The sequence below is a fragment of the Mobula birostris genome, chromosome 18 (genome assembly GCF_030028105.1).
Source record: "Mobula birostris isolate sMobBir1 chromosome 18, sMobBir1.hap1, whole genome shotgun sequence".
Classification (NCBI taxonomy): Eukaryota; Metazoa; Chordata; class Chondrichthyes; order Myliobatiformes; family Myliobatidae; genus Mobula; species Mobula birostris.
Window position 1 is genome coordinate 63,180,885 of NC_092387.1, and position 23,012 is coordinate 63,203,896.

The following is a 23,012-nucleotide window of genomic DNA, read 5'->3' on the forward strand; positions in this document are numbered from 1 at the left end:
TTATTATAAACACAAGTGATTCTGAAGATACTGGAAATCCAGAGTAACACAACAAAATGGAGGAACTCAGCTGGTCAGACAGCAACTATGGAGGGGAATAAACAGTTGACTCTTTGGGCCAAGACCCTGATGAAGGGTCTTAGCCTGAAACATTGACCGTTTATTCCTCTTAGGTATATTATCACTAACATATGTTGTGAAATTTGTTGGTTTGCAGCAGCAGCCATGGTGCAAGACATAAAAATTACCGCAAGTTTAAAACAATTAAGTGCAAAAAACAAACAAGATAGCTTTCATGGGTTCATAGACTGTTCAGAAATCTGATGACATAGTGTAAGAAACTATTCCTAAAACATGTTTTTAATGTCGTCCTTTTCATTTTTTTTTTAAATTCTTATGCAATTCCTGAACATTTTCTCAATCAAAATTATGAAAAAAAAATCCAGTGAATTAAAACTGGCAAAACTATAGTGATAGATGTCAGTTTCTGATTATAAATGGTTATCGTCTTAACAAAGCATTGACCTAAATATATACTTTTTAATCAAAAGGTATTTAAAATACCAGTGACATGAGCAACAACTAAGAAAACACCCAATTCCCAGCCGTTGCTTCCACATCCATCAGGATTGCTATTTTTTCCACAGTATTACTCTACCCAAAAGTATGGGGGGAGGCAGTGGTTGAAAATCAAGTAATTTCCAAGGGGAATTGGATATAAACAAATTAAGAGGCATCTCTAGAACAAGAACAAAATTGCTTGGCAGTCGGACTAATTGAACAAATCTTTCAAAAGCTGTCAGAGGCACGATGTGCTGAACTTCTTTCTTGTGTGCTGCTATGATTTTGGGGTTCAAATTAAAATCTGAAACAAAAGAAGTCTCATTCTTTTCTAATAATTTACATATTCATTTGCAGTTGGCCTTAAATTTGACCAAAAGGATGAAGTTTACCTTGACAAAAGTTATGGATGACATTTCATAAGCTGTTATTTGTGTATAAGCATAGTTACAGATAGAAACATAGAAAAACCTACAGCACAATACAGGCCCTTCCACCCACAAAGCTGTGCTGAACATGTCCTTACCTTAGAAATTACCTAGGGTCACCCATAGCCCTCTATTTTTTAAGCTCTATGTACCTATCCAGGAGTCTCTTAAAAGACCCTATCGTATCCGCCTCCACCACTGTCACCGGCAGCCCATTCCACACACTCACCACTCTCTGCGTAAAAAACTTACCCCTCACATCTCCTCTGTACCTATTTCCAAGCACCTTACAACTGTGCCCTCTCATGCTAGCCATTTCAGCCCTGGGAAAAAGCCTTTGACTATCCACATGATCAATGACCCTCATCATCTTATACACCCCTATCAGGTCACCTCTCATCCTCCGTCGCTCCAAGGAGAAAAAGCCTATTCTCATACTAAGGCGTGCTCTCCAATCCAGGAAACATCCTTGTAAATCTCCTCTGCACCATTTCTATGGTTTCCACATCCTTCCTGTAGTAAGACAACCAGAACTGAGCACTGTATGCCTTCTTAACCACAGAGTCAATCTGTGCAGCAGCTTTGAGTGTCCTATGGATTTGGACCCCAAGATCCCCCTGATCCTCCACACTGCAGAGTCTTACCATTAATACTATATTCTGCCATCATGCTTGACCTACCAAAATGATCCACCTCACACTTACCTGAGTTGAACTCCATCTGCCACTTCTCAACCCAGTTTTGCATCCTATCAATGTCCCACTGTAACCTCTGACAGCCCTCCACACTATCCACAACACTCCCAACCTTTGTGTCATCAGCAAATTTACTAACCCATCCCTCCACTTCCTCATCCAGGTCATTTATAAAAATCACGAAGAGTAGGGGTCCCAGAACAGATCCCTGAGGCACACCACAGGTCTCAACTTCCATGCAGAATATCACCCATCTACAACCTCTCTTTGCCTTCTGTGGGCAAGCCAGTTCTGGATCCACAAAGCAATGTCCCCTTGGATCCCATGCCTCCTTACTTTCTTTAAGCAAATTTTTCCCACTGATTGTTATAGAAGAAATGATTGATTATGAAAAAGTAAGTAATTTTAGAAGAACACCAATCTGTTTGAGGAGATAAAGGTTGTAATGACCGACAACCATCTGAGAAAGTCAGAAGTCCAAGGGCTAATGATAACATAATAAATATTAAAAAATAGTATAAACTGAATCGATAGTATAGATTAAAGAAAGTTGTGCTTAATGAAACACTTCAAAAAGGAAAGGAAAAAGCTGCCCTTGAAACCACGAACAAAATGGCATGATAGATGCTTAAGACACACCATGGAATTGAAACAGTTTCAATGCAACACTCAACTAAAGGAGATGATATACAACCCAATTCTAAAAGCTATCTAATAAACATATAAAATACATTTGCCTCTCTTGCCACTATATAAATAAACCCTTTTTTACAAACAAAAATCAAAATATGTAATGCTCAGCTTTTCAATTATATAAATCTGAATTCAATTAAACCAAAATATGACAAGGCTAAATTTTACATACAAAATTGAATTTGGCTGCATTTTGGAACCGCTTTTTTCACTAAGCTGATTCTTCTCCTGTGGGTTATAAAGGTCCATTTACCATTCACCGTCTCCATTCCAACTGCTGGAAATAAGCTAGTCAGTGCACTTTACTGGCTTGCAATGCCAAACCACTCCTACAAGTAGAAACATCTCCAGGAAGACACCCAGGACTAGGCACATAGTTCCAAGCCAGCTCTCTGAAATCTCTACAGCATCGTCCTTTTTGAAAACATTACACAAATGAAATATATACATTTGGGATGTTTAAGAATGTCCCTAACATGAGAACAGCGGAGAAGATCATAACGGTCACCCTACCATTCATCGGGGACATTTATCAGGAGTGCTGTATATGCAGGGCCCTTAGTATTATTAAGGATCCCAGCCATGACCCAGCATCCTCTTTGACTTTCTACCATCAAGCAGAAGCCTCTGATGAATAAAGACAAGAATGGTTAGGATAAGAAACAATTTCTTCCCTCAGGTCATTAGGCTTCTGAACTTTCTACTGCATCGTATTTAAAGTGTCACTGGTTAACCTGTTCCATACCTTATATTATTTAATGTTAATTCACTTTGGTTTGTTATTTATAGGTAACTCATCTGTAGATTTTATCCTTACCTTCACAAGTTATCACGTGTTATGTATGCTACCGTGCTTTACACCCTGGCTTGGAGAAACGTCTCGTTTCTATATACATTATATACGTGTATATAGTTAAATGATAATAAACTTGACTAAAAGACTCATATAGCCACAAGTGAAAGAAAAATGAAAAGCTACGTAGAAAGGAAGGGTTAGACTGATCTTAGAGTAGGTTAAAAGGTTGCACAATATCGTAAGCCGAAGGACCAGTAGTGTACTGTTCTACGTCTTTCGTAATTAAATGTAATTTTAAATCTTTGCACTTTAATGCTGCCGCAAAACAAATTTCATGTCAAATAAGACAGTCATAATTCTGATTCTAATTCAAAATAAAACCAACTTGTATCACCTGTAAATGTGGATACATTATCCATGCAAACTAAAATAACAGTTCTTCAATTTAACATATACTTATAATTCTATCATGGATAGCTTTTGTGAGCTGAGTTAGATGGTACTCCAGCCAATGATAGATGCATCACTGCTGATGGGTATGCAAAGAATTAAGCATATTTAAAAATACAGACCACACCTTAAATAAATTTACTTACCATCACATCTTAACTTATCTGGTTAAATCTGCATATCTAATGAGACTGCAAGCCAGACAAACTGTTTTCTGTTTACTACAAGATCACAAGACACAACAGAAAAATGCAAATGCAATGAAAATGCACTTGCAGTTGGTATCTATGCAAGCTTCAAAAAAGACATAAATGGAACCTGTGCAAAGCCAAGACAAAAAAAGACTGCTGTATGCCCAGCTGGTTAATAAAATTCATTTTACACAATAAATAACTGTATACCCTTGCAACCAATTAGTCACTGCACAGATGATTATGAGTCACTATGCAGTGACGAAGCAAATGAGGTGAAACAAGCTGGTTAAATTTTATGAGGCCCAAATGACAACATAGCTAATGAGTGGGTGTTCATTAGAATTGCATGCATACAGCTTTCAGTTGTATTTGTCATCTTTTGAAATAAATTGAGTTTATACTGATCGAAATTCAAGTATTACTTTATCCAGGTAAAAATGTGTGTTCAAAAAATCTTTAGCATTTGAAATAGAACCTTCTGGCTTTAAAGGCTTATTATCAAAAGTAACAATCCTGCTAAGTACTGGCATAATGCAAAAAAAAAGGATAATTTTTATTGAAATATTGAGAAAACTGATGCCATTAAATACTCAAAGAGTCATGATGTTGTGTTAAGTTGTTCAGTCTTGGTGTCAAGAGCTGATAGAGATTGGGCAGAATATTGGCAGGTGGGATGTAACGTCAAGTGCAAAGTATTACATTTTGGGAAGTCAGATAGGGTAGGACATATACAATATATGGCGGGAACGTTACAAAATGTTGATTAACAGAAGTTCGTAAAGTTCAGCTCTGTAATTCTCAAAAGGTGATGACAAAGATTGTTAGGATGGTGAAGATGATACGTGGGGAGACTTGCCTTCCTAAGCTAGAGCATAGAATATAAAAGCAACACACACTAAATGCTGGAGGAACTCCACAGGTCAGGAAGCATCTATGGAGGGGAATAAACAGCCAATGTTTCAGGCTGAAACCCTTCATCAGGACTAGAAAGGAAGGGGACAAAAGCCACCTTAGAAAGCTGGGAAGAGGGGAAGGAGTACAAGCAGATGCTAGGTCGGACTTGGTGAGAAGGAAGGTGGGGATGAATTAAGAAGCTAGGAGGTGAAAGGTGGAAGAGGTAAAGGACTGAAGAAGAAATAATCTAACAGGATAGGACAGAGAACCATGGAAGAAAGGAAAGGAGGAGGGAAACCAAAGGGAGGTGATGACTTTAAGAAGAGAAGGAGTGAGCAGAATGGGGAATGGTAAATGAAAGGAGGAGGGAGGGTGAGTAATTACAAAAATTAATTTCCATGCTATCAGGTTGGAGGCTACCTGAATTTTGCCGCATCATGGCAGTATAAGAGGTCATGGACATAACCACCTTTACAGGAACAGGAAGTTGAATTGAAGTGGGTAACCGTGAGATCAGACTTTTTGTGGTGGACAGAGTGAAAGTGCTCAGCAAAGCAGTACACCAATCTACATCAGGTTTACCAGTGTAAAGGAGGCCACATACCTTGAGATGACCTCAAAAGAGTCACAGGTCAAGTGCAACTGCAGCTGGAAGGACTATTTGGGGCCCTGAATGACAACGAGGGAGGTGGCGTACAGGGAGGTGTAGCGTTTGTCCTGCTTGCAGGGTTAAGTGCCAGGAGGGAAATCAGTGGGGAGTGATAAGTGGAGCCTCAGGACCCACACCACCAAGTTCAGGAACAGTTATTACCCCTCAACCATCAAGATCCAGAACCAGACAGGATAACTACACTCAACTTCACTTACCCTATCACTTAAATGTTCCTACAACAAATGGACTCACTTTCAAGGAGTCATCTCATATTCTCAATATTTATTGCTTTTTTTCCTCTGTTGTATTTGCACAGTTTATTGCCTTTTGCACATTAATCACCCTGTTGGGTGTGGTCTTTCACTGAAGTCCATTGTGTTTCTTGGATTTACTGTGTATATCCGCAAGAAAATGAATCTCAGGGTTGTATATGGTGACATATGTACTTTGATAATAAATATACTTTGAGAGAGTCATGTAGAGAGCAATTCCTACAGAAAACAGAGGATGGGGGGGGGTGGGGAAAGGAAAGATGTGCTTAGTAGTAGGATTGCACTGGAGATGGCGGAAATTGTGAAGAATGATGTGCTGGATATGGAGGCAATTGGTGGTAAGCAAGGATGAGGGGAACCTTATCTCTGTTGTGACAGGAGGAGGATGGGGTGAGTGCAGACATACAGAAAATGGAGGAGATACAGCCAATAAGATTTTAAAAGTTGGAATGTTATGTCGCAACTTTGCAAAACATTGTTTAGACTACACTTTGTACGCAGTTCTGATTGCTTCAAGTTCCTGGAGGAATTGATTGCTGGAAAAAATTCAGAAGAGATTCACTGTGAAGCTGCTTGGATTGGAGAACTTGAGTCTTAAGGATAACTTGGATAAACTGGGCTTATTTTCCCTGGAATAAAGGTGGCTGAAGGGGTGATCTGATAGAGGTATACAGAATTGTAAGTAGTATAGAAAGAACAAGTAATAAGAATATTTTACCCATGATAGAGATATTAAAAACAAGATGACATAGGTTTAACGTGAGAAGATAGATTTGATTTTCTTTATATACAGTTGATTCATGGAACTCACTGCCATTGGAGGTGGTACAGGCAGATACAATTGCTATGCTTAAGAAACATTAAGACAGGTACTTGTGTAGGAAGGCATAGAAGGATAAGGCCCCAGTGTAGATGAGCAAAAAGGTTGGTATGGATGCAATGGATGAAAAGGCCTGTTTCTGTGCTGTACAATTCCTTAACTCAGAGTAAAAAAAAAAATGCACTTGTATAATCAGCTAATCCTTACCAAGTTTATCCAAGGAAGTGATTAAATCAATTGGAACACATGAGTCCAGGTCTGCATCTAGGATTCCCAATGGATCTAGCTGAGCCACGTGATGTCCACGGATCTGTAAAAGGAAGTTGTAGGGAAAGGGAGGAGAAAGAACCAGCCTTTACAATTGTGCGGTTTTACCACTTCCACAGCTTGAATGGAACCTATCCAGGTTAGATCACTCATGAATCTTCTAAATCAGGAATTCACTAGCTTTATGAACCATCAAGTCTAAGAGCAATTTTCCATTAAAATACATATATTGCACTCCAATGCATCGTGATATTCTGATCAAGACAAAACAATGAGGCAGCAGCATAAAGCATTTACCTTTCACGCCTTCCTATGCATAAAGTTCAAACAGAACAACTTACACAAGGACGTAATCACCATGGTCACAGGAGTGGGTCCCGAGTTGTCAGGAGTTGTGTATGTACAATTCATGCTCCAAAATTTCAGTAACTGGGACATAATTTTAGCAAGTGCAATTAAATTAACCCATGTACTCTACAATAACTTGAAGCAATACTAACTTCATAAGGACATTGATTAGCCTCAAGATACAGTCTTCCTGTATTCTTAGTGGTACAGTGACATATAGAATATTTACAAAGTTACATAGCAAACTTGGCTGATAGCCAAAATTCATTACTGACTATTTACAGTCCAATTTTAAAAACGTCAGTAGTGCTTAACTGTTTTTATTTTAATTGGGAGATACAGCATGGAACAGGCCCTTTGGCCCAATAAGCTGCACCACCCAGCTATTTAACAGTAGCCTAATCACAGGACTATTTACAATGGTTAATTAACCAATGGTACATCATTGGAATGTGGGAGGAAACCCACACACTCATGGGAAGGACATACAGACTTCCTATAGACAGTGCTGGAAATGAATTCCGTACTCTGATGCCCGGAGCTGTAATAGTGTCACATTAACCGTTACGTTACTGTGGCACCGACAACACACATAATCAAAGCCTGTATAGCAAAAAAATTTTGATCATTTCTGCACAACTAAGGCTAGAAAAATACACTGGGCATCAAACTCTCACTTTTCCCTTTGTAGTGATAAATTTTAACAAAGTCTAATTCACTTCAATGAAGCAAACACTTAAAACCAAGTGATGCATTAAATTAACATGCACATAAAGCTTGAACTTCTGTTGAATCATTTATAAGTTTAATAATAGCTGGAATAGTAATACCTACAAGTAGGAAATTCTGCAAATTTCAACATCACTGAGCTGAGAGGAAGCTTTGTAGTAATAGTGTCAAAGAGCTAAAGGAGTTATATTAATGAATGAAATTATATGGATAATTCTTGACACTACTAGATGATCCCGAACAGGAAGCTGAACTCGTAAGTTCCATCATACCTGCAGCAACTGCATCTAAGTTTTAATTTACTTCTATTTAACACAATAGAATGCTTGCTGAGCCAGACCAATCCAGTGCAACTGTGCCTAACAGCTCTGATTCTATTTAACTCGAAGTAATTCCATGCGCCTACAGGTGAACAAACCATTTGCCCGTATACACAACACCTGGATGCAACATCAATATTTATTCCTATCACCCAACAAATTTAGCAACCACAGGTTCCTGTTTCAGAAATTCTTTGTGCCTTTCAATGCTGATGTTTTAAAGTGAAAGTTGGAAGTAAAGAATTACCCTATCCACATGACTGCTACTATTGGTTTTCCTAGATATAACGGGGCTTGTAACGGAGAATGATATTCTCTGTTTAGCTGGCTGATGCATTGTGTTGCTGACATTGCTAATTTCCACATTTTGAAAAGCATGTTGCAAAAGAGGAAGGGATAAGCACAATAAATTGTGCAAATGCTGGAAATCCAGAGCAACATGCACAGAAGGTTGGGGAAACTCAGCAGATCACACACCACCTATGGAAGTAAACAGTCAATGTTTCAGGCTAAGCCCCTTCATCAGGCCTGTAAAAGCAACGGGGAAGAAGCCAGATTAAAGAAGGTGGGGTTGAGGGGGTAGGGAAGGTGTACAAGCTAGGTGATAGGTGAAGCCAGGTGTGTATCGGAAGGGGGGTTGGGAAGGAAATGAAGTAAGAAGCTGGGAGATGATAGGTGGAAAAGGTAAAGAGCTGGAGAAAGAAGAATATGATAGAAGAGGACAGTGAACTGTGGGAGAAAGGGAAGAAGGGGCACCAAGGAAGGTGAAACGCAGGTGAGAAGAAAAAAATTCAGATGATAGGCATGTTACAAAAGAGGGAGATATTTTTCAATCTGCAAGAACAAATGTTCAAATTTACAGCATGCTTTCAAACAGAATTGTGTACAACTGCTCACATTAAAGCACAGTCAGTGCAAGAAAATGACACCAAGGGTAAAAATTAGTTAGGCGATGGCACAGTAGGCATGAGGGAACTATTTACCTACTCCTACTTTTATCCTTCACGCTCTCACATTACTACAACGGGAAAGATATTCTTCAACAATATAAGTTCACGTACATTATTGATTCGAAGCAGAAAAGTTTTAACATGTATTAAAAGTGTGTGATATCTGATATAGGAATTTACCCCATATGTTATCTTCATTAGTTGTGATTTGACTCCCTCCCACCCTCTAACTTTGAGTATTTCCAAACTGTCTGTACCATAACTCATCCGGTGTTTTGTCCTCCCTGACTCTCACTGGCTTCCATGTAACCTGATTTTCCTCATTACAGCCTCCTGTAAACAACTTTCATCCCCTGTCCCACACTGACGGTGACTCCTTCAATATCTATATCTTGTGTACTGGTATTCCCTTAACAACTTCATGTCAGCCTTCCATCCTCTATAACATTTCAATATCACCCATAAAACTTTAAGAAAATATTTCCTCCCTTTTGCTCAACATCGATTTTGGGGTGTGACTATCTCTATAATGTACAGTGTACCTTAAAATGAACTGTATAAATGCAAGTTGTTGATAATAGTGAAACTAAACAAAAAAAACTGATAGAAAAAATAATAAAAGAACCTTCTTTATAACCATAATAACACTTAGGAAAAAGACCATTGGGCTTGCATAGTGAAAAATAAAGGTCATCAACTTTACATAAAACTAATGTGTAACCTGCTATTAAAGAACATCACTGTTGCTCCATTTTGGCAAATATTGTTAATTGAGTCAGAAAAATTTGTAGTTCAAAGATGTATCCAATGCAGAAAAATCTTACCTGATACGCTCGAATCAATGACTGTACAGCTAGATGATCTTCAATCAGTTTCTCAACTTTTGTGGAGGCTGCCATTCTCCCTTGATGAGATTGAAGGCTTCCCTTTGGGGATAGACTATCTGACAATGTTCCTGATACAATCATGTTGGAATTTTGGAAATATGCATCCCAAGACTACAAGGAAAAATAGAATCAGAATTAGGTTCAATATCACTGGCATACGTCATGTAATTTGCTGTTTTGTGGCAGCAATACATTGCAATAAATAATTTTAAAAAACTATAAATACCAATAAGATGCCAAAGGTGAATCACAGCAACTTCTGGTTTGTGGCCAATGAAACAAGGAAAACAACTAAATACCTTGTTCATCACAAGCAATAGTCTGTAACTTCTCTATAGACTTGGAAATGAAAGGATTGACTATTTTCTAAATGGAGAGAAAATACAAAAATCTGAGGTGCAAAGGGACTTGGGAATCCTTGTGCAGGATTCCCTAAAGGTTAATTTGCAGGTTGAGGTTGTGGTAAGGAAGGCAAATGCAATGTTAGCATTCACTTCCAGAGGACTAGAATACTAAAGCAAGTATGTAATGTTGAGACTTTATAAAGCATTGGTGAGACCTCATCTGGAGTATTGTTTGCAGTTTTAGGCCCCTTATCTTAGAAAGGATGTGCGGAAACTGGAGGGGGCTCAAAGGAGGTTCACAAAAATGATTCGAGGATTGAATGGCTTGTCACATGAAGAGCATTTGATGATTCTGTGCCTGTATTTGAGGGAATTCAGAAGAATGAGCAGTGACCTAATTGAAACCTATTGAATGGCGAAAGGCCTTGATACAGTAGATGTGGAGAAGATGTTTCCCTTGGTGGGAGAATCTAAGACTAGAGGACACAGCCTCAGAATAGAGGGGACATGCTGGTTGAACAGAAATGAAGAGGAATATATTTTTTTTTTTTTTTTTTTTTTTTTAAACACAGAGAGGTGAATCTATGGAAGTCATTGCCACAGGCAGCTGTTGAGGCCAAGTCTTTATGTATGTAAGGGGTTTCTTCTTTTATGTTACTGCGTAGGCTAATCAAAATGGCTTCTTTGTTATGTTAACTGCTGAGAAAGTTCTCTCACTAGCAGCTTGTTTGGGTTATAGGGGGAGTTGTATTCAGTTGCTAACCAATTGGGATAGATGTTATTCTTTCTTGTGTGTCTGTAAGCTATTGTGATGCGCGGGTTTTTGGGCAGAAGGCGCAATGGGGAGAGAGAGAGTGGAGACGATGCTATGAGCTGGCCGACGAGGCAGACCCCAAGCCAGAGTCCGAGGTCCAGGGTCTTCGGCGAGGAGAGGAGACAAAGACAGACTCATGTGGAGCGTCTGGTCGACCACCGTGGTTGGTCCCAGGTGGCGGGTCAAGGTGGTCAGAGGGGATCGAATGGTGAAAAGAGGACCATTACTAGAGCTCCAACTGTTTGTGCACGAAGAGGTTGAATTTTGATAAGTTTGGCACCTTTTACTTTCCTGTTATATTTTATCTCTATTAATTACATAGTTCCAGTAATATCTATAAATTGTAATCATTCAATCGTATATGGTGTATTGTCTGTTATTTGGCGGGATGGGGTACATCACACAGCATCCACACAAACTTAATTACCCAGTTTGGCGGGGCCAAAGGCTGCTTCCCCTAGACGAAAGTGAGCTGAGCAAGCCTGAGGCTTACCAGGGGGCTACGTATATATTTAAGGCAGAGGTTGATAGATCCTTGATTGGTCAGGGCATGAAGGGATACAGGAGGAAGGCAAGAGATTGGGTTTGAGAGGAAAAATGGATCAGCCATGAAGCAATGGTGGAGCAAATTCAATGGGCCAAAAAGCCAAATTCTGTTCCTATGTCTTAAGATCTTTTACCAAGTCTCCTCAAACTCCTAATGAAATATAGCTGCTGTCTATTCTTTGTAATTGCATCAATATGTTGAGTCCAGGATAGATCTTCTGAGATGTTGACACCGAGGAACTTGAAACTGCTCACCCTTTCTACTGCTGATGCCTCGATGAGGACTGGTGCATGCTCCCTCAACTTCCCCTTCCTGAAGTCCACAATCAATTCTTCAGTACTGATATTGGGTACAAGGTTGTTGTTGCAATGCCACTAAACCAGCCAATCTATCTCACTCCTGTACACCTTCTCATCACCATCTGAAATTTTGCCAGCAATAGTTGTATCATTGGTAAATTTATAGATGCCATTTGAGCTGTGCCTAATCATGCAATCGTAGGTGTAGAGAGAATAGAGCAGAGGGCTAAGCACGCACCCTTGAGGCGCACCAGTGTTGAATGTGAGTGAGAAGGAGATGCTATTTCCGATCCGCACTGACTGTTGTCTCTTGGTGAGGAAGTCAAGGATCCAATTGCAGAGAGAGTTAGAGGCCCAGGTTTAGCGCTTGTTGATTAGTACTAAGGGTATGATTGTATTGAATGCTGAGCTGTAATCAATAAACAGCAGCTTTAAATAGATATTGCTATTGTCCAGGTGATCCAGAAAATATAATGCAAAATGTAAAACTTATTTTCTGCAAAGACTTGCATCATACACCTGGGTGCTCTCTTCAGTTAGCTGATGAGGTAACTGCAGTCTTTGTCCAGGAGCAGATGTCACCAGGTGGTGCCCAACCTTCATAGAGTGTTTTGACCCGTAACCACTACTCTCTCCAGTTGGAGGGTCAGCAGTAGTGGCCAAGTCATCGCCCATCTGCTCCTGACTTCCTGCTCAATTCCTTTTGCCTGCTCCACATCCAGCAAGAAGCTCTTTCTGCTTTATCTTCCATCCTGCGAGCTGCTTGGCTCTTGCTCGTTTCATCAAGGCCCAACACAAACAGCAACCTCAATGCTGACCTTGCTGGGAGCCCTCTACAGCCAATCTCCACGGGGAATAGCCACATCTGCCATTCTTTGTCCCTGCACTCCTGGACTAAGGACTGTTACCTCAGGGCCTTCCTTTCATGAACCTCCTCGCATCCTTCCTCCCAGGGTACTGTGGGCTCCACTAGAATGATTTTTTTTTGTCTTCGGTGGACCCCAGTACGATGTTTAGTCGAAGTGTGGTTTGCACCACCTCTGGAAACCGCAGCTTCCTCCCCACATTGACCCTCATCTCCTATGATTTGGTAGTTTGCAGCAGATTGGATTTAAGCCTCTTTGTTATGACTGGCGTGGTCCTCTCCTTAATGAAGATGACTGCCCTGTTTGCCTCTCTGCTAACTGTTCTCTTTTTAAATCTCTCCTGCTCCAGTGTGTCAGCAGGGTACAGAAGAACCTTGTCGTGGTACCACCTATACCGAACTTGTGTTAAAGCTGTTTTGCATCCTGATAGTACATGTGCCAGTGAACCCTGCTGACCACAAAGCTTGCAGTTAGGATCCTCTCTCAGCCCTAATGTGTGCAGTTGTTATGGTGTAAGGGGGAGTGTCATACACAGACTGCAGGAGGAAAGAAATGCAGAAGAGCTCCAGTCTCCAAAGCTCTGCCCAAGTGATCTTGTGCTTGGGGAGATCCCATTTTATCCAGGCACCCTGTGACCCCAACGCTACTGCTTTCGATACCCACCTTTCATCCTTGTGGTTCCGTACCTCTGCCTGGACCCTTGCACTTGCACTCCCCCATTGTTGGAAGTGGGCAGAGCCAAGGCCTTGCTGTCTCAGGCATGGGTTGCTGATGACACCTTTCAATTGCAGGGAGCTCACAGCTGGTCTATGGCCGAATTGTTGGCCCACTTTCTTCCTGCTCTTGTTGTGACTCCTACTTGGTTTATTAGCTTGTCATCAGAGCCCCTCAGTGTTAACACGACTCTACACTTTGCCACCTTGAATTTCTCCACTACCAATGACAAAGGTAGCTGTAGCTGGCCTGATCTTATGTAGGGCTCCAGCGAAGAAAATCTTGGGGGGATCCCCAGCCACCTCCAACGGTACTTGTCGACTTTCCTCATGATCCCTTGAACAGTGGTCATGGGGAACTTGCACACCATGAAAAGCCAGAGCAGACTTGGTAGAAGACCATATTGATACAGCCATGTCTTAAATTTACCAGGGAATCTGGTTTTGTCGATCTTCTTCAGCCACTCTGCAGTCTGCTTTACAATGTTGGTGATGTTGGCGCTGTCCATTACTAAAACACTTTCCAAGGCACTTTACTGGGTCTTGCATATCAATAAACAGGAGGAATAAGAAGGTATTGCTATTGTCCAAGTGATCCAGAAAACAACATAAAATGTAAAACTTAAATTCTACAAAGCAATTTGTCAAATATTTATGGGAAAAAATAACAATGTAAATGGGAACATATAACAAAGCAGCATAATTTACAAGATCCGTATTTGCCAATAGAACAATAATCACTAAAGTCACACTGGAATACTTAATCTGTCTTAATCTGATGCTGTGAACAATAAACCAGACTGTACAACCCTAGAGTTCTTTCAGTGCAAACCAGTAGCACTAACCATAATCGGCATTGACCAACATTCTCAGAAGGATAATAAGAAACCCTGATGAGAATAAAATAATAGCTGATATTGACACCAACTTACAAATAATGAAGAGCTGTAAATTGCTGCAATTAAGCTGCAATCTAACAGCACTGCTGCAAACATCCCCGAAGTTAATAAATTATTTTAAGACTACAAGGTGCCAATTTACAGTACTCAACAGTTGAAAAAAAATCAAGAAACAGCCCCAGGCTGAGGATTTCTCTTTGCTTGGCCAATGAGGTCCATTCCAATTCTTAACTCAATTATGTAGCATCACATGACCAAGCTTCCAAATTCAGGAGGAAAATGTCTTTATGCATCATTCTCTCTCCAATATAAAGGGTCATGAATACAGAACTAGAAGTGTGGAAAAATAGCAAAGCAAGCAATGGCAGCATGCAGCAAACAAAAGTGTAGGGCAGGAAAGGTGCAAGACAAGAAAATTTTTAAAACTTAACTTTCCCCAGTGACAAATAAGTGTAACATGCAATTCCACTGAAAGAACAACAAGCTTGTTGACAGACCCTTGTTTCTTCAACCCCAAACTCACAAGACCAGACATGAATCCCATAATATTCATGACAATGCTTTAACACAGGGGTTCTCAGCTCCATGGACCCCAAGTTGGGAACCCCTACTTTAACATGTTACCAATGATAGTGGCAAAATTGGCTTGGTACCATGAATCATAATGCTACTGAAACACAACACTCTTGTTTGAACATTGAATTTAATCTATGCTACTTGCACTTATCAGACATTCTTATCATTTATTGAGCCAGTTTATGTACCTAAACACTTAAAAGTTAAAATGATTTAAAAAAACAAAGAGATAGCAAGATCAAATCAAGTGCCCTAGCTATCTTCAATGTTTTTATTCAGTTAAAATGAACACTTATGAGCAGAGATATAAACAATAAGTGAAAAGCAAATTTGCAAATACTGGAAAAGTGAAGTTTAAAGAACACTGAGCAGGTCCAGCTACAGATAAGGAGGTTAGATAAGTTAGAAATTCAGGTGAATGGCCTGTCATTAAACAATAAAGTCCATTTAAAATTAAATGTGTATTAATTAAAATCATTAACATCACCAAAATATTGTTAATTCCCCTGCTTCTCTGAAACTCAGTGCTTATTGAGCTGAGTTTAATGCTGACTAGCAACTCCTGCGACGCCGTTGGTACCAAACTGCATTGCTGTCTGCTGTTCATTTGGATCCAACAGCTGCGTGGAGAAGGGGAACCTGCCGCATGGGTAACAGCCTGGTCTCCATATCATACTGCCCTGGCTTGCATAGACAGCTAGGATGCAACATCCATGGTCAACCCCACTCAAAGGAGGGTCTACTAACCTCAAACTCAGAGCCCGGTTTTGCCAGCTGTCTTCAAAGTCACCAGGATCCCTTTTCCTGAACTCCCATCAAACTGGAAACATCACTTTGCTGGGATACATGAAACCACACCAAGCACAGAAAGTCTGATATTCTGCTACCTGTTCAGAAATTGTGATGGTTTTGCATCTGGCTCTTTGGGTGCTGGTTCTTGCATTCCCTTCAAACTTACTAGGGACCAAGTTTCCTATGCTCATACTTTGGAGGGGTCCAGTTCTCTTTCTCCTTCAAGCACACTGGAGTATTTATTATACCATTAAATGACATCTTAAAAGAAGCAAAGTGCATAAAAAATCTGCAAGTCCAGCACTAAGTTTCAAGCGCAATGGATTATCTTATATTTCCACATTGGTATAATGTAAAATGACTAACGCCAGCTATCCAAGCAATCCTAAATGAAGAATGTGAGGAACCAACAGTAAACCTCTTGACATTATCCTGCACCAGTTCAAAGAAAGACAAAATTTTGTGCACATCTTTTTACATGTTTTTTAAAATATCAACAGAAAGATGCAACTTCTAATATTAGTAAAGTGCCATTGATCAGTTTTTTCATATTAGAGCACTATCAGCTAATCTTTCTATCAGCAAAATACTACATCTTGTGGCCTTGCTTTTGAAGCACTTGACACATGGCAGCATGAGGGCCCAGGTAGTGGGTTACCTTGCCCTCCAACTGGAGTGTATTGTTTTATTTTAGAGATACAGCACAGTAACAGGACCTTCCAGCTCAACAAATCCGTGCAACCCAATTACACCCATGTGACCAATTACCCTACTAACCCACACATCTTTGGAATGTGGGAATAAACTGGAGCACCCGCAAAAAAAAAAAGCTCCTTCCAAACAGTGGTGAGAAATGAACCTGGGTCACTGGCACTATAAAACACTATGCTAACCACTAAACGACCCTGTCTGCATGTGTCCTGTGGCTACAGCAACCTCCAAGGTCTCACGACTCCTAACTACCTTGGTCATAGTCAAGAGTCACCCTCTGATAGTTTCTGGCATCAAAAACCTTTGCACCATTTCCAAATAATCAGAGATAACAAAAAATGAAAGTTAAATAAATTTAGTTAAAACAGCAGCATTATTTTTAAAGCTCTCAACATTTTAATGAACATCAGCAAATGGGGCTATGTTATACGTTTAAACTAAAGACCCCCTCAGACAGTTATTACAGAATGTCCCTGGACTTGATGGCAAGTGCAGAAACCAAGTAAGCAGTCGGTGCATTCCATACTTCTGTATGGGAATGCATAACTATGGGAATTCAGAACATAATGTTTGCCGCTAGCCTGTGGATTTCTACAGCTTAAATATAATCATTTTTAAACAAAATGTGTACATTGAAATTAAAAAGAGGTGCTAAAGTGTTGAAAGATGCCAATATATAGTTTCACTTCAAAGTATTGCGGTCTTGAGTCATACAACCTCTGAATTCATTCACAAATGCTGAAGAAAGGTACTGACTTTTTTTTTTACTTTAAATACAAGCAATTCTGCAGTTGCTGGAAACCCAGAGCAATACACAAAAGAAGCTGGAGGAACTCAGCAGGTCAGGCAGCATCCATGGAAATGAATAAACAGTTAATATTCCAGGCCAAGACCCTTCAACAGGACTCAACATTCTGAGCCGACAGCCTTCATCCGGTCCTGACCTGCCGAGTTCCTCCAGCATTCTGTGTGTATTACCCCCAACATTCTTTTTCTGTACTGCCAAGACGACTTGTGCGGAACAGGTAAGATTACCCAGATCACATCGAATATGGCTTGTTCAGAAATGTTAAAGCTCAAACTGATCAAGCAGATAGTAATATAGAGATTACGTTAACAAATGTTTCCAGGCCTGTGGGACCAATGAGTTGTTGAGAATGTCACTGAGCTCAAAGCTCTAAGTGAATTTATTACCAAAGTAATAGGTTGGGCCAGAACAACAAAGGAATTTAAATACATGGAGGAGAATTCTAAATTAGAGACAGGGAAAATTGTAGCCAATGTAGGCCAGAAAAGACTGAATAAGAACTGATGTGGAAAACAATATCAGCAGAATTTTAGTTGGAAAACCACTATCTCCCAAAACAGAACTTGTATAGGGAATTTGTGGCAAAGCAGAAAGAAGAGACCTCCATACAAATACTTCAAAACAATCTGAACAGAAGTCTTCCTGAGGCAGAAGCAATCCCAAGATTATCTCGCAAATGGCTCAGAAAAAGACTCACTGGCAGGTCTTGACAAGATGAGTGTACAACAGTCTCCAATCACAGCAATAATATGGTCTCCTGGCTTTTTGTGAAAATCACAACAGAGCTACACTGTCAAGCATCATAACCACAGTACAGCTAACTCTATAAATCAGGGTTCAAACTTCAGAGTTATGTGCAAAATTACAGATGACAGTCATGACAAAACCATTAACAACCGGTTTAAGCAAAGGGGAACTCCGGAGTAGTAACTCAGGAGGTGATTCATTGAAGCTGCTCCTTTACATTATCTTGGTCATGCAATGTCATTCTATTTTTCACTGCTCAGTATATGATAAACTGCACTTTAACTCCATTCCTCACAATAACGTAAACTACGTTAAAATATCAGCAAAATATTATCATTGTTAAAGCTTTTGGAAGGTTCATCTACAGCCTAAATGACAATAATGAATACTGAAATGTGTCCCTTCACCAACACAAGTAAAATTAACTAATTAACAAATTACTCTTCAAGTTAGCCAAAACTTCTCAATTACAAAAATATTCAAAGGAATAAAAACAGTTTTTTTAAAACTTGGGAAACCAACAGCAGTTCTTACCTTATGTACACTTTTAGGATTTTCAAGCCAGGCATCAAACATTTCCTCAAGGTAATTTGAATTACTTCCATTGAGCGAAGATTCTGAAGTTCCAGAAAAACTGCAGAGACTTCTCAGAAATACTGCTGCATTATTCTGGGCAAACCTATTGATGACCTGTGGTTTACATTTTGCAGCAATAACTCTCAAGTGAATCATGGCTACTTTTCTCAAGTACACACCTAAAAAAACAATTAAATGTTTCAATAATTATAAAATTATAGGTCAATGGGAACAAAGATTGGATTTGGATATGTGCATTGGGACACTAAAAATGGAATTGGATTGCTTGTTTAATTTATACTTGTTCATTAATAGGCTTGATTTTTCCACCCACTGAGAACCCATTGCTACCCAGTGCTGCAAATTTGATTCAACAGGCATATAATTACCTGCTGAAAGATCATACTTGCGTTATTTTGTTTATGAAACATACAGGAGAGATGATTTGTCATATTAACCTTTAATGAAAGTAAATCAATCCAAGATACCTGTCATTTAAAAAAATTGACATACAACCATAATATTGAGACAAAGCAAATAGTTTTAAGAGGATCCTAAAAAGAAGAAAACTCAAGATGGAGAGCTGCTGCGAACTGTATGTTGAGATTAAAACAATGGATGTGCAAGAACCAATGGAGAGGGTTACAAATGTAAGGAGCATGGCAAGAGCATAAAAATTGGAAATGAGCAAGAAAATTGACATTACCTAACCATAAACCAACACAAGTTGATGCACTAACCGTGAGATAACCATGCTATCCCACATTGTCCATACAGACCAAATCATTGCACAGTGCATTGAGGTAGCAAAAGATTTTTTAAAAAAGGTACAAGGTAACAGAATGGGAAATAAAGTGCAACAGCTACAGAAAAGGGGCAATGCAGGCACACAATAAAGTTCAATGTCACAGTGAGGTCGAGTCCATTTTATTGCACTAGGAGCCATTCAATAGTCTTATAACAGTGGGGTAGACTCAGTTCTTGAGTCTGGTGATATGTACTTTCAAATGTTTGCATCTTCTACCAATTGGGCAGGGTGGGGGTGGGGAAGAAATAATGTCCAGCATGGATGGCGTCTTTGATTATGCTGGCTGCTTTACTGAGGCAGTGAGAAGTACAAGGAGATTACATGGAGGTGGGGTGCTGTTTCTGGATCAGTTTCAGGTGGAAGATAGAATATGGAAGCCTAATGACAAGTGTGCTGGAATATTTCAGAATAATCCATTTTGCTCACTATTCTACCTCTTAACTCATGATAATAAAGACAGAAGGCAGTGTTGGGCATCTCATTTTTCCTTCTGGCTGCAGTGTTATTCAGTTTTATCTACAGGACTGTGCACTGCTGGGACATTCATAATGACAAGCTGAGATATTCTGGATTCAAAATTGTTTAGTATAATTTCCAGTACACGAGTGTAAAAGAGAACAAAATATTTGTTACTTTGGATCCAATGTAGCACAAATAAACACAAAAACATAAGGAACATAACAATTAAAGAGAAGTAGATATAAATACACAAGATAGCACACATACATAGATTGATTGTATGTCCATAAAGTGATGCTAGGCTGTACACAAGGAGATTGATGGAAATAATAAAGTAGTTATTTAAATTTAAAATAGTGGAGTTAGTTCGCGCAGGTATTGATCAGCCTTACTGCTTGGGAAAAGTAACTGTTCTTGGGTCTGGTGGGCCTGTTGTGGATGCTATGTAGCCTCCAATATGAAACTTCAATTTAGACTATGAATGAAAACCATGAATTGTAGCTTCCAGAATGAAAAATATCCAAAACGTTTTAATTCCTTAGGGGCTACAGTCACTTCCAGATTCTACAGCACCTATTCACTCAAAGCAACTTAACCTGTACTTGGATACTGATTTGCTTGCAAGAACATTACAGAACTCAATTTAGCTTGTATGCAGTGGTGTACAAGGTGAAGCCACAGTTAATCAGTCACTTCATATTTTGAAGATAAATAGCATAATTTCAAAAATGCATTTCTACAATCTTCAACACAGAAACACAAACTTATTTTGGTGGTACAGAGAATAAATCTATATTGTATGCTATGTACGTCTGTAATCAGGAATGCAAACCTGAACTTCAAAGTGACATAAGGCAATGTTTAATGTAAACAAGATACTTTTGCAGTTAATATGATATACCAAATCCTGCGTCTACTCTGTGAATGCCTATGACATTTTAAGCTGTTATTTAACACAGTACATGGATGATAATATAATGTGGGCAAATAGAATAATGCAACTATTTAATAAAACCAGACTATGGTGGTGACACCACTTTTAAAAGGGCATTGAGCCACTGAATGAAATATTGGAGCAGATGACCAAAATTGTGATCAAAGAATGGATTTCAAATACATCTTGAAAAGGTAGGGAAATTCCAAAACCTCTGCACCAAAAAGCCAATGATGTCAGTAAAATCAGGGATAAGCCACAGATATTATGGAAGATTGTACATCAGTGATACTGGAAAAAGGATGAACTACAGACCAGAATTGGAAATGTACAAGGTCTTGGAGGGCTGGAATCACTTAAAGCAGGGAAATGAAGGACAAATAGATACCACTGGAGGTGCTCAAACACCTTAGAGGATTGCAGACCACAAACACAGGGAGACAGAATTAGAAATACACGAAAACACTGGAAGATTGTACACACGTACGGAGAAACGGATGAGCAAGAGATAGAAATAGAGATGTTCAACATCGTAAGGGTTATCCACCGCATATACAGGGAACGGAATAAATGTTAGGCAGAAGATGCACAAACTTCCTTGGAGTGCGTAGAGCACTGAAACAGGGAAAGGGAACAGAAACAGATGCAAATGTACAAACACCTTGAAACACCATGTTGGATAACAGGCCACGGGGGGCGGGGGGGGGGGGAGAGAGAAGATGCGCAAGACAATTTGAGGTGCACAAAAATCTTGGAAGATCGTAGACCACAGATACGGAGAAAGGAATGAGCAAGAGAAATGAAGATATGATGTATCTTGAAGGGTTGTACAGCACATAGACAGGGAAAGAAATGAGCATCAGTCAGAATAGAATGATCTTGGCGGGGGGTAGATGCAGAGAAGGGTGGAGTCCACGGGAACATGCACATATCTTGTGTTTAAATACAACTATTACTGAAACGACAGTCAGTGTGGCTCAAGAGGCAGAAGGTGAGAGGTCTAGGTTCGGGAGGCGAGTGATCCGATGGGAAGGGGTGATGAAACGCGGTGCGGGGAAGGACACCGGGTTTCCACACGACAGCTGGCATGAGAAACCGCCGCCCAGCACCGAGATGGCTCCGGAGAGTGAACGCTGCCGCCGGACACCGGCGTCGCCCGGGGACTCGCGGCCGAAAGAGCGGAAGGATAGCCAGAGAGGGAGCGGGTCCGACGGCTGGGGTTACACCCACCCCCTAAAGTCCCAGGAGGAGGAGGAGCGGGCTGAGGGATCGGCAGCTGGGGGGTTGAGGGAGCGCCTCGGGACCCGCACTCCCCTCCGGCTCGCACTGGCCTGAGCCCTGTGGCCGCTCCTCGCGGCGGGACGTCAGCGCGCGTTGCCCAAGAGACGCCGCTCGCGCTCCTCGGCTGCAACCTGACCTGGCAGATCACATGACAGTCTGTACTCACGTGACATAGAGCAGCTGTTTGGTCATATGGTCGGCTCGGCTTTGGGCTTTGAGTCACATGATTTGTCGCCCACCCAATTACTCTTTACTCCCTTTCCAATCTTGGACCAATAGAGATACATCGTATCTCCCTAACCTCCATCACATTTCTAATTGCATCCATATCAATATATTTTCTTTCATCCTGAAATTCAAAGATTTGGAAACAATTTGTCTTACACAAATGTACTTCATCCTCCAATTCTGCAACTCTGACCAACTTCAGAGAGCATTCTTCCTTTATCTTGCTATGGAGAAGCACTTTCTCACTTCATCTCTCCTAAAGACAATCTGCCCTGTTTCACATGTAACATTTCTCCGCCTCTGTAAGTTTATATTTCAAATAAACACTATATTACGCCACACCTTCTCCCACTCCCGACCCAGTTAAATAAAACATCCCCAAGCAATCCCCTATTCAGAAATGCTCCACAAACCTTACTTCCTGCTTCATAAAAGCACAATTTCCAGCCATTCCAACTCACAGAGATATTCTGCTTTCAACTCAAACACGAGAAAATCTGCAGATGCTGGAAATTCAACTTTCCATTTTTGCCCTAATCATCAACACATGCTTCCTTAATCTTTTTATTGAAATCTCAGCTACAGCTCTTCTTGCTGATTTGGTCCAAGAATTGCTAATTCCATTGTGTGATTGGGTTTTATTATTTGCAACCC

General features: G+C 40.1%; 1 protein-coding gene across 1 annotated transcript in view; it reads right to left on the bottom strand.

Moving 5' to 3' along the window:
• The window catches only part of ogdhl (oxoglutarate dehydrogenase L), a 101,283-nt gene extending 79,012 nt beyond the window's left edge, over window positions 1–22,271 (bottom strand). The window contains exons 1-4 of the mRNA XM_072282823.1: window positions 22,080–22,271; window positions 18,607–18,827; window positions 9,894–10,067; window positions 6,663–6,765 (exon numbers count right to left, since the gene is read on the bottom strand). Of these exons, the coding sequence (XP_072138924.1) occupies window positions 6,663–6,765; window positions 9,894–10,067; window positions 18,607–18,804 (475 nt within the window). The 5' untranslated portion in view covers window positions 18,805–18,827; window positions 22,080–22,271. The remainder of the gene's footprint in view (window positions 1–6,662; window positions 6,766–9,893; window positions 10,068–18,606; window positions 18,828–22,079) is intronic.
• Between the last annotated feature and the right edge of the window lie 741 nt (window positions 22,272–23,012).